At 44.1% G+C, this 12,471-nt stretch overlaps 1 protein-coding gene across 2 annotated transcripts in view; it reads right to left on the reverse strand.

The window, feature by feature from the left end:
- Positions 1-12,471, reverse strand: part of FNDC3B (fibronectin type III domain containing 3B) — a 339,247-nt gene that overhangs the window by 256,832 nt on the left and 69,944 nt on the right. For both annotated transcript variants that reach the window (XM_046002797.1, XM_046002798.1), the window contains exon 2: positions 8,905-9,043. In XM_046002797.1, coding sequence (XP_045858753.1) covers positions 8,905-9,015 — 111 coding nt within the window. In that variant the 5' untranslated portion in view covers positions 9,016-9,043. The remainder of the gene's footprint in view (positions 1-8,904; positions 9,044-12,471) is intronic.

Here is a 12,471-nt window from a genome sequence, read left to right on the forward strand (position 1 = left end):
AAAGCCTCTGCCTTCGGCTCAGGTCATGATCCCAGGATGCTAGGATCGAACCCCGCATCGGGCTCTCTGCTCAGTGGGGAGCCTGCTCTCTCCTCTCCCTCTCTGCCTGCCTCTCTGCCTGCTTGTGATCTCTGTCTGTCGAATAAATAAATAAAATCTTTAAAAAAAAAAAAAACCCTAAGAGGCTTAAAATCACTTCCTAAGTATGACACACAAACGACGGTGCCTGAAAAAATCAAGCATTTTTGCTCTATTTGAAACACAAGATGTGTGAGTACACAATGCAATCTCAAAGGTAAAAATGTTAATTTCCAGGCTCCAACCTTGGACAAGCACAGACAGCAGGCAATGCAGAAACAGAGTGAAGGGGACAGAGTGGGGACTGAGGACAGTCCCCAGCTGGAGCGGGCAGCTGCCACTTTCTGCCAAGTGGGAAGACCAGCCCAGTGTTATCACAGAAAGATCCAGAATTTTAGGTAAATCTTCCAATTTCGAAGTACTGGCACCTAATTATTATTTTTTAATAATTACATCAATTATAAAGAGACGGGGAGGAGGAGAGGGCCCGTCAGACAAAAACAACCAACGGACAGTTTTTGAGCCCTAGTTCAGATGAATTAGATTTGGTCATTTCCTTCATCCATCAACCATTCCGAAGAAGGACAGACCGGATGCTATCTCCAATGCCTCGCGCGAAGAGGAGACACAGTTCCTGTTATGGAGTTTACAGTGCAATAGCCGAACGCTGCAGTAAGCTGAAAACAATCATGATGTCAGAACCACTGCAGAGTTTAAAATTGCCGTTCTCTTGCAGTGCAACTTTGCCACGCCAGTGTTTTCCCTTAATCCTCTCCTTTTTTGAAGGCGGCTCCATTTCTACCATTTGAAGGCTACGGACTGCAGTTTGTCTCTTATTATTACTGCCTTTGGCTAATTAAATTCTGAAGTGTCTCTCAACCCAGACAGCTCAGAGCTGTCATAATTACACGTCGTACGGGGTAATTATTGTGGATGCCACATATAACAACACCCTCTGATAATAAGGCATCAACATTTTCCTCTACGAGACCAAGATTACACAGAGGCTATGACTTTCCAGAAGCCTTTGTAGTGAGCGGAATTGGCAGACTTAAGGCAGAGAAGATTGTAAAAATCAGACCACAGACCTGGATAAAACTCACACCTTTTTTTTTTTTTTTTTTTAAGAAGATTTATTTATTTATTTGACAGAGAGAGATCACAAGTAGATAGAGAGGCAGGCAGAGAGAGAGAGAGAGAGAGAGGGAAGCAGGCTCCCTGCTGAGCACAGAGCCCGATGCGGGACTCGATCCCAGGACCCTGAGATCATGACCTGAGCCGAAGGCAGCGGCTTAACCCACTGAGCCACCCAGGCGCCCCAAAACTCACACCTTTTTAAAGCAGGGCCTCAGAAGCAGGGGTGGCTGCCTGTGCTTCTGAAAAGTAGCTCGGGGCTGGGGAGGGGGTTGGTGCTCACGGTCAGCATCACTGTGGGATCACTAATGCTGAGAAACAGACAGCAATGGGTAGACAGCCATACTGGATGCATCAGAGGACCAAAAAGTTCACTAACAAGGACACGGACTAGCCACAGCTGCAGAGAAGAGATGGCAGAATGTGCAGATATGGTTGGCTTGGGTCCCACTAACATAAGCTCTCCATGGAGTACACCAGTCCTACAGAGCAGTGTCCCTACACGGAACAGAAACCGACAACGGGACGTACAAAGCTGAGTAACAGTCCTAGACTTCACTTCCAGTGAGTTCTCCTAACCCCATGTGTTTTCCCGCCTGCCTCGCCCACTCCGTGATCCCACCCCTCCTTGGTGCTCCCAGGGCACGGGCATCTTCTGCAATCCAAGCACTTCTCCTGTGGCTCTACATGTGTGTAAATACATGTAGACCATTCTATTTTGGTGGACCACGCTTTGCTCCCCAACCTGATCGCTCATTCCTTCAGGGCAAGAACAGGGTCTAATTCATCTTTGTGTTGCCAGCACCTAATATAGCGTGAACACAGGAGACATTCGACAAACACTTATTGAAAGGAACAAATCTATTACTCAGTCCAAGTTGAGTCGTAAATCCTGCTCTCTCGCTCCCCCTTTCGATCCCAAATCTCGAAGAAAAGGAGATGACAGCATCTGGACACCTGAGGCCTTCCTAAGTGTGAGTGGTAGACGGAACACAGATGGCAGTCTGCAGTGACCATTTTCTTTCAACACCTACACCTACACCTACTCTCCTCATACATCTGGATGCCGAAGGGTCTGCCCAAAGACCAAGCTTCCCCATGCTGAGCTCCCCAAAACAACACTTGACCAACCTACCTCTTTTCATTTTCAACCCAAGCCCCAGCCTCTAAATAGGATCCTGTCATAAAAGGCACTGTTATATAATGTGGCTCAGCAGTTAGAGCTACAGCCTCTATTTTAACTGCTCTCGTTTGAGTATCTTTTTTCCTCCCGAGCAAAGTCCCCAAGAACTGCTCATTCATTCGCCTACGCTATACTGACTGTGGACCGCTTTCTGGGTCTCCCTGACACGGTGGCGATCGGGATATTTACAGAGTAAACCTGCGTGGTGAGAGGACCTGAACTACTGAATGCAAGGAGGGAGCCATCAAGGAAAAGTTATTAAAAAGACATCAAGCAGAACAGAAAAGGTCACCGGATTCGGATGAGAAGTACATCTGATGTAAAAGACACGCCGATGACGAGCACCGTCGGAATGTGGGACATTTTAATACATTTAATGTGCCGTCTGGAAATGTGTGCTCAGAAGAATGCTCCAGGAAACCTCTGGCTGTGTGCTCCTTCCAGGGGAAACAAAGGCTTTCGCAAAGAAGAAACAAAAGAGGGAAGAAACTGGCTCCTGATAAAATGACAGGCTGCATGCTGATCGAAAGGCAAAGACAAAGTCAAGAGAACTGTGGACACGGATGAGGTATCTTAACCTTCCGTCTTCAGGGCAAGCCCATGTGTGCCCATGTCATCCCGAGCCACTGGGAGAATCGAGTTTTTTATTTATATTAAGGAGATCCACTTCCCAAAGAAGAGGCAGTACGAATACTCATTAGCCATTAATATCCTGCAAGCTTAAAAGGAAAAAAAAAAACAAAACCAACAACATAAGAAATAGGACAAAGGGAGCATTTGCTAGTTGCCCTCTAAGAATGGAAGGACAAAGAGGCATCTAAATCTATCCCCACCCTCACTGACCCCCTAATGAACATATACAGGAGAAGATAGAAAGAGGCATACATACCACCCTCCTGTAGGTTCTAAGTATCCCAGATTAAATTAGCAAATCAGTACAGTCTGTGTTAACACTTCTGTTCTTAACCTTATGTTTTCTTTATTTAAACATGGATGAGTGCTGTAATTCTTCTTCAGAGATTATTAAAGTACTAAACCAATAGAGGAGTGCCTGGATGGCTCAGTCGGTTAACTGTCCGACTCGTGATTTCAGCTCAGGTCATGATCTTGGGGTTGTGGGATTGAGCCCTGCATCAGGCTCCCTGCTCAGTGGGGAGTCTATTTGAGTTTCTCTCCCTCTGCCCCCTCCCTGACACTTGTGTGCTCACACTCTTTCTCTCTCTCAAATAATTTATCTTTGAAAAAAATAAAGAATAAAAGAAAATACTAGGCCAATAGAAAAAGCTGGAAATTGGTGATGCTTACGCTCTCATGCTTCAAACTAGCGGTTACATTTCTAAACCTCTAAAACCAAAGACAGTTAAATTTATATATCACAGGTTCTGGAAATGCAGGCACCAATACTCTGATTACTGATGGGCATTTGCCATAATTTATATATGGCCATACACAAAAACTCAGGTCAGGAAACCTGACAAGAATAGTATGGTGTCGGACATATTTAGGGAAGCAAACTTAGCTACGCTGATCTATTTAGAGGCAGAAGAAATTACAGTGAGAGGAACAGGGATACTTTATTTAGAAAACAGTGGTTCAAAATAAAACTGTTCTTTTTCACTCCTAGGTAGAGATCCAAGAGAAATGAAGACTTACATGCACACAAAAATTTGCACACAAATGTTCACAACAGCATTATTCATAATAGCCAAGGAGGGAAAAGGACCCAAATGCCTATCAACGGATGAATGAAAGAAGAAAACGTAATATATTCATGTGCTGGAGTAATACTTGCCAGTGGACAAGGTAGAGCGTACTGACACATGCTATGACAAACCTCTGAAACAAGCCAGACGCAAAAGACCGCATGTCGCACGTTTTCATTTATACAAAATGTCCGGGATGCGCAAATTACTTACAGAGAGGAGGAGGAGATTAGAGGTTGCCTAGGAATACGGGGAAGAAAGGACTGGAAGTGACCACACCAGGGTTTCTTTTTATCATGATGAGAAGGTTCTAAAATTGTGGCCATGCTTGCACAATCCTGTGAATATAGCAAACTCCACTGTGTACCTTAAGTAAGTGAATTACAGGGTGTGTGGGTGGTAGGTCAAAAAAGCTGTTCAACAAACAAAAACTGTTAGGTTGCTTCTGTCCATCTGTGTGTTTACTCCTGTTCTTGTTCATTCAGTTCATAGTATATTTTTTAAAATCTTCATTCGTGATGAGGAGGGCTTTTCATTTTAAGAATCATCTTTTTCCTGCTACCTCTAGAAAATGACAAACCAACGTTTCCAAACTTAACATAACTCTGCATAACGAGAATTAACAGTGTCTCATTTAGAAAGCCAGAGCAGAGTGGGCTATCTCGGCAAGAACTCACACTAACGGAATCCAGAAACCATCAAGACAAAACTCAGGAGGCAGTGGCCTATGGGGACCGGGGAGCTTTCCCATAACTGTGGTGGTTCTTTTGCATATACGGAAATGTTTACAATGTGCTCTGCACAGCTGCAAAGTATTAAGAATGCTGTAAACACACACAAGGTAAGCTTCGCCATATTTGCTTCTAACACGAAGGCAGAGGCACAGCCCCGTGGCCGGTGGACAGCTCTTCCTGACAGTCTCATTTGGCAGGTGGCTCAAATGCTGCCCGCCCCTCCCTTCAAATGTCACCCCCAAGGGTCTGCCAGATAGCGTTCACCATGCCATCGTTGAAGTCAACCCTGTGTCTCCAAAGGGTCCTGGTTGACACGAAAAGGTAATGACTCAGAGGGACGGCACAGGGAAGCATCAGAAAACACTAGCAGACCTTCCCATGCCGACAGTGCTCTCACAAACATGCTGGGCGTTTCTAAGACCCAGCTGGCTTCCTGCAACAAGCGTGGCCAGCACCAGCCCCACAAAAGGACACAGCACCAGAAAGGCAAAGATTCTCTTTATGCCCAGGGGAAAGTCGCATTATGAGAGGAAGCACAGTGGCTGTACGGGGCAGATGAAGCAGATTTTCTGCAAAAAAGGCTAAAACTACAAAGAAGATTGTGCTAGGCTTGAATGTATCGAGCCCAACCGCAAAGCTAAGAGAAGGCTGGCTATTAAGAGACAGGGGGCGCTGGCTGGTTTGGTCAGTAGAGCATGTTACTCTTGATCTCGGGGTTGTAAGTTTGAGCTCTGCATTGGGTTTAGCGATCAGTTCAAAATAAAAATAAAAGAGATGCAAGCCTTGTGAACTGGGAGGAGATGGAAGAGAAAGGACCAAGAGATCCAATTCTAAGCTTTATATTTTGTTTTATTATGAAGACAATAAAATCTCTAGGTTATGCTCAGAAAAATTTTAAAAATTAAAAAAAAAAAAGCCATAAAACATTAGTAGAGATCGTATTCTCTGGTATGTCCCGTGTCCTGATCCTTTGATATAGATCTCCTGAGCATCACCCCAAACAGGCTATTAGGAGCAAGCAGCAAATACCAACAGGTGTCTTAGGCAAGCACCCAACACTCAGGCAGTCCCAGACTTTTGGATCCTGACCTTTGGTCCTTGTTCTTTTGGTTGACCTCCTTTCTGGTATTTTTCCATTGTTTTTGGCTCTGCTTGCTCCTGAGATCTGTCTTCACCTTGTGCCTTAGCCCAGGTTCCATGCACAGGGCCTGAAGATTCTACTCTAACTAGGCCAAAGCTAAATGTTACGGCCCAAGGGAACGAGCAGAGGCTTGAGGAAAGGAGGGAGACACAGATGGAGACTCTGAGGGCAGAAAGAGGAAGAAAGATGTCAGGCACAGCGTTCTAGCCACTGCCTAGGCTGAGCCACAGTGACACAAAGGTAACCTCAAGGCATGATAAATCTTGGGTTGATCCTGTGAGGAGGGAGATTTCAAACACACTCTGCACACTTCACAAGTATGTCTCATTAAGAGAAACTCAGGGTTCATGCCAATCAACAGCTTGGCCCATATAACCTGTAAATGTTAATGCTGTGAGCACGACCATACCTGCTAATTAGAAAGCCTAAAATATTTCATTCCAACGATCATTTTTAGAGTAAATATAGCCCCAATTTGAGAAAGCTTGATATCTGACGGTGCAGGAAAAAAAAAAATGAATTAGATTTTCCCATTCCTGGCTTTACAGATGCAATAAAAACGTGATCTTATTAATCCAAATTATTAAGCAGCTTCTCCTCAGAGCTGAGGTAGACGTACAGAGCAGTGAAATGCCGCATGGCCTGAGGATGTCCACAGTCTTTTCTCAGGCTTTGGTCATTTCTAGGTGTAAGAAATTTTATGTGTGAAGAGAGAATTCAAAAATTCCGTAACTAAGGATTTGGTGTACTAGAGATCATAAACTACAAAAGGGTGTTCTATGCAAACTGAACTACAGCACCGAGGAACAAATCACCAAAACTCAAAAACGGTGCACAGTGACGTGGACACATGGCCTCGGGTCTCCAAGTACCTATATGAACAGGAATCAGGTGACTGAGCAGAGTCCCAAGATGCCTCCCAAGTTAAGTCACATCTGAATACCTTGTTTTTTTCAGCCTTTTAAGTAGTGAAAAGCGAGACCAGACACCTAAAACGGTCCCTTGTACTTTGGAAATCCTCCCGTGAGCAGAGCATGGGGAGCACGATGAAGAGGGCAAGGGCTACATCTCGAGGGCTGACGGGCCTCGGCCTTGCACTATGATGTTATTCCAGGTGCTATAGGGCAGCTCTGAGCGGGGCACTGACATGATGCAGGTGTTTTTCAAGTTTTTTCCTCTACATATTTATTGGAGAGCGAGCGAGCGAGCATGCACATGTGCAAGCAGGGGGAGGGGGAGAGGGAGAGAGAATCTCAAGCAGACTCCACGGTGAGTGCAGAGCCTCCCACGGGGCTCAATCTCACGACCCTGAGATCATGATCTGGGCTGAAACCAAGAGTCAGCACTCAACTGACTGAGCCACCCAGCCGCCCCGGGTATGGGTGTTTTTGGAAACTCTCTCGAATGACTGCTGTGTGGCAAATACTTTCTGCTGGGGCAGAAGTGAAAGCAAAGAGGCCAGTGAGAAGCAATGCCCTGCCCTGGCGAGAGATGCCAGCTTAGAGTCCAGTGGCGGTAGTGGCAATGAAGTAGATGCGGCAAATTATGGTTTCAGCACATGTTCCTGAGATGAAGCCAACAGGCCTTGCTGACAGGCTTGGGAGAAGAGGACGAGAGATGCAAGTGAAGACTCCAGGCTTGAAGAGCAACAGGGCAAAGGAAGATGAGGCTCTACTTAAAGACACCCGACACCTACTGTCAGGGAGGCGGACAGGAAGTGGTAACTCCACAGGGATGTGGAGTCAAGAGACAGGATCTTGTTGCACTGGGGAGTTGTTTGTGGGTTTGAGGTAAAAGATACTACAGGATGTCTGGTGGAAATGATCCAGCGCAGAGAGAGGGAAAGAGATTGAGTCAGGAAGGGAAGTGTCTGTATCAGTGGTAAGAAGGGGTGAAGTTCATCCAACCAACAAACATTTACTGAACACCCATTAGATATTCTTTGTTCTTGAAAGGTTCACGGTCTAAAGCACAGTAAAGTAATATAAATAAATTAGGCAGCAAAGTAAAATCCAACAGAGGCAAAGTATGAATGGACTGTGATAGATAAAGGCTGTTCATGTACTGTAACAGATTGAGGGTGGGGGGGGGCAAGCACATACGGACATTAAAGGAATGGCTGATTAACTTATCTGAGTTACTGATCAAGTCTGGGCAAACATTTTTCACACAATTGTTCCCAATCCTACTTTTCCTAAGACAAAGACTTTTTTTACTGTCTTGCTCCTGAAGAACTGTGCAAAGACAAAAGGGTATTTATTTAGTAGGAGACTGAGCAAACCCTGTTTTCTCAGTCACTAAAAAAAATCTTATCAGAACAGTTCATCTAATGATTTTTTGAAGTTTTACTTTCCATTTAAATATCTTCCCAAGTGCTACACAAATGAGTCTGCAATATCTTTACTATTTGGCGATATTCAGTAATACTGTCAGAGAATAAGTACCGTCACTTTCTGGGAAGCAGACTCTTCATTTGGAAGGACCGCTCTAGGAGCTGGGGTGGGTTCACGTGGACCTGTGCATCTTGCCGAGGTCAACCCCCCCCACCATGTGAGATCAAAACCTGACTCACCCTCAGAGTATCTTGCTCTGGCCATCCAGGCCAATCAGTCAAGCACAACACAGGACCTGAATAAACAGACATTTTCTTCCAAAGACTAGTACATATTTTCAAAATGATTCATTTAAAAATCAGACATTTTTCTGATGCTTCAGCAGCAATACCAACTGAATGAGGTAAGATTTACTGTTATCAAAAGCCATAATCAGATATTCTTAAAAATCATTACTACTTCTACAGCAAAAACACTTACCTCTGGAACTATTAATGTTCACAATCACAGACCTTTGAATTTCAAACCAGAACAAGGACTGGGTTAATGGGTTCCACTTTGACAGTTAGGATTTAAATTTCCCTCTTACTACACCAACCTGCTGAGCCGCGTCTCCATTCACCAAGTGAGGCATCATGGCTACCTCTCCGTTCAGCAACGGTGGCAGTTCCAGAGGGATTTGGTCGGTCATCATCATTGTGACGTACATTCATGGAGAATTTCCCTCAACTGGCTTCCTGCAAGAGAACCACCATTTTTAAAAAAGGACCCAGGACCCCAAAAAGTCACCCAGAACAACATCAGCAATTTAAGTGCACCATATCAGGAAGTCAGCTGAAAGTCAAATCATTCTAATCCCATAGTGCGGCGTTATTGTGCCAGGCCCGAAGGAGGGGTAAAACCAAAGCAAGAAAATGGCTGGCACTAGGAGACCACCGACCTGAGTCTCCAAGCAGCCGAGTGAACATAACCTCCCAGACCTAGACTTTGTCGTTTAGTTATAAATTCTTTAAATATATGAGTAATTCTAACTACCCTACCCCAGGGATCTTTCTGGGGCTAAAATGAGACAATACTGTGAGAAGGTCAAGTGTCAAACAAAAACTGGTGGTATCATTATCTTTAATTACAGGAAAATAAAGCCAAAGAGGATGACCTACAAAAACAGGTGTTCCTTTTCATTAGGATCAAAATACTGTTCATAAGCAGTTAATCCAAGCAAGTTAACAAAGCTTACACTGCAATTGTTGCAATTTCTGACCCTGCCACTAATTTGGTAATTAATCATGTTCTAATTATCTCTCTCCTGTCATTTCCTTGAGTTGACTTTAACATGCTGTGCATTTACGTCTTCATCACTGTGCAGATCTTGAACTCCCCTGTATCTCAGACAGAACCCATGGCACCTTGTGCAGAGTAGGGCTGAAAAGCAAACCACCTTGCTTCCACGGAAAAAATGATTTTCATACAAGTATTCAAGACAGCACAAAGCCATTGTCATTCCAAAATGGTACCTGCTACAAAAACTACCTTTCCAATTCAACAGTGGGAAAATAACAAATTCCTACTTAAAATTATAACTTGCTGGGGTGCCTGGGTGGCCCAGTCGGTTAAGGCTGCCTTTAGCTCAGATCGTGACCCCTGGGTCCTGAAATCGAACCCCACCTTCGGCTTCCTGCTCATCAGAGTCTGCTTCTCTCTCTCACCCTCTGTCCCTCCCCACCACTCGTTCTTCCTGTCTCTCTCAAATAAAGAAAGAAAATCTTTTAAAAAATAAAATTATAACTCGTTAAGAAGTATTTACATATCCTTCACTTATACCTAAAAATTTATGGCATAAGAAGTTTAATATCATGTGTAAAGAAGAGAAAACAAGGACACACATTTTAAATCTGTTCAGAAACAAATGGACATGCACATTTATCACTTATAATGAAGTCCCTCCAAATATCAAATCAAGAATACCTGATCAATGAATCCTTTAATCCAAATCACAACTGGGAACCCCAATATCCAAATCAGGTAAAACAGTAGGCTAAATCCTTTAACAATTATCTCAAAGTTATCTCAGGTGTGACAGAAATAGAGTATTTTTCTCATTCTTACACCCCTCCATTCTGAACATTAAATATACTTCCCTCTCCTGCAACCCCACCCAAAAGAAACTCCTTCCCTGGAAGTATCAAATGATGCATAAAAGCCACCCAAGAGACAGTAAACTTTTTTATTTTAAAAAGGTAAAATTTTACACTGTTCATTATATCCCCATTCAGAGAAACTAATTATTTTAAGCACCAAACAACGAAGTCTTGTCCCAACTAGGGAAGCACATTCTATAATAACAGGTCTTATAATTCAGTGTTAATAGTACCATCCTGCTGTTTTTATGAGGCAATTACTCAGTTCCTAAGCAAATAAAAGTACAAAACCCAAAGCCCAATAGTTTATCCTGATGAAGGAAACAGATTCTTGCACAATAAAATTAACTAAGATAATTCCATTGACACGATCATGACATCACTGTTTGATTGAGTAGGTCGAATAAGGGAGAACTGATGTCCATTTCAATTGTATTTCTAATATATTTAATCCTCCCAGTGCATAAGATAGGGCAGCTACTTTCCTCAGACTGCCGATATTACACAGGCTTGCTTCTTAAGTGGAATGTTTTATTTCATGTTTCTTCCAAACTGCAAGTTGGATAAACAGGACAGTCATTTACATCAGGGGTCTGAGTGTGAAAAGCCTCAGGGTGAAGCAGCTCTCTCTTCCACCTTTTCCTTGTTCCTCCCCAGGAGAGTCCCAAGGCACTGTGCTGGGGAGGTTGTGGTGCGGGGGATTATGGCTCCCTCTTCTCCCCCTTCCCCCAGGGAGGGGCCAAAGCCCTTTGCCACAGAGCAGTCCCAGCCTTCATCTCACAGACAAACCCAAGGACGGAATCTGTCCCTCCTTTCTCTTCCCAAGAGGGTCAGTTGGAGCAAACCGACTTCAGGGACTTGTCCCTAGGTCCTTTCAGCCTCTACTCTAGGTCCTTCCATTAGGCCAGAGAATGGTAAACAATGAATGGGGAGAGGGGTAGTGCAAAGGGCTGAGGTCCTCAGTCAGGACCTGCTTTGGGCTGTAGGCTTCTTCCCTCCACATGGTACAACCCAGCTGCCTGATTTTTCAGTACTGGGGTTTGAGACTCAAATCCCATCAACTTGCTTCTCATTGTCTCTTATATCTGCAGGTACTGGGTAGCAGGAGATAGCTGTAATCTGAAACCAAATTCAGGCATTCCTGGTCTCCTGTCCTTAATACAAGAGTATCTCAAGGCCAACATTGTATCTAACAGTGACAATTCCAATTTAAGAAAACTTTTGGTTGGTGCCAAGTTAACCCATGGCACTTGCTATTAATAGGAACATTCTTAACCACAGATGTCAGGTCCAAATTATGGAGTTAAAACTCCAGGCTCTGCAACTGTGAGATAAGGGGCTAGACCTGAGGCCTAAAAGGTCCTATAGATGGAGAACAGGAGAGTAGGGGACCCACACAGAGTTACAAAACACCCAATGAAACCAAGTCCACTGAGGAAAAGAGAGAATTATAATTGTATTTGCTTTTGAAAACTGTACAGGCAACTTTGGGTAATGCAGCCATTCTATAAAGAAAAAAGATGCCTGAATCCTTTTTTTCCCCCTACTACAATGGATTATCTACCTCGCGGATGTATAGTGATTATTTCAGACTGCAGGCAGGGGGGCCGGGAAGGGGGGAGGGAGGACAGAGGGAACTGGGGAACTGTACTTGAAAGAAAGTCAACTATGTGACAATCACTTGGACAACCATCAGTGTGAATTTATAAACATCCCACACTCCTAATGCCTAGATTCAACCACAGTTAATCATGGAGGAAACTGAAGAATGAATAAAGGGAACAAAAGCCACCGTGAAGCCGGGCATGGAGCCTCGCTTCTCCATAACCAAAGCTGCTGATCCTCTTGTCCCTAGGCCGCTGGCTTGCTAAAATCCAAGGCCTATTTTTCTAATCCCTAAGAGTTTTATCAGAGGTAAACCAGACTTTATCCCCATGGAGTATCAGGTAAAAGATTCATCTGAGAAACAAACTGAGGGTTTTGGAGAGGGGTGTGGGGGGTTGGGTGAGCCTTGTGGTGGGTATTAT

This window comes from Meles meles, chromosome 4, assembly GCF_922984935.1.
Source record: "Meles meles chromosome 4, mMelMel3.1 paternal haplotype, whole genome shotgun sequence".
Classification (NCBI taxonomy): Eukaryota; Metazoa; Chordata; class Mammalia; order Carnivora; family Mustelidae; genus Meles; species Meles meles.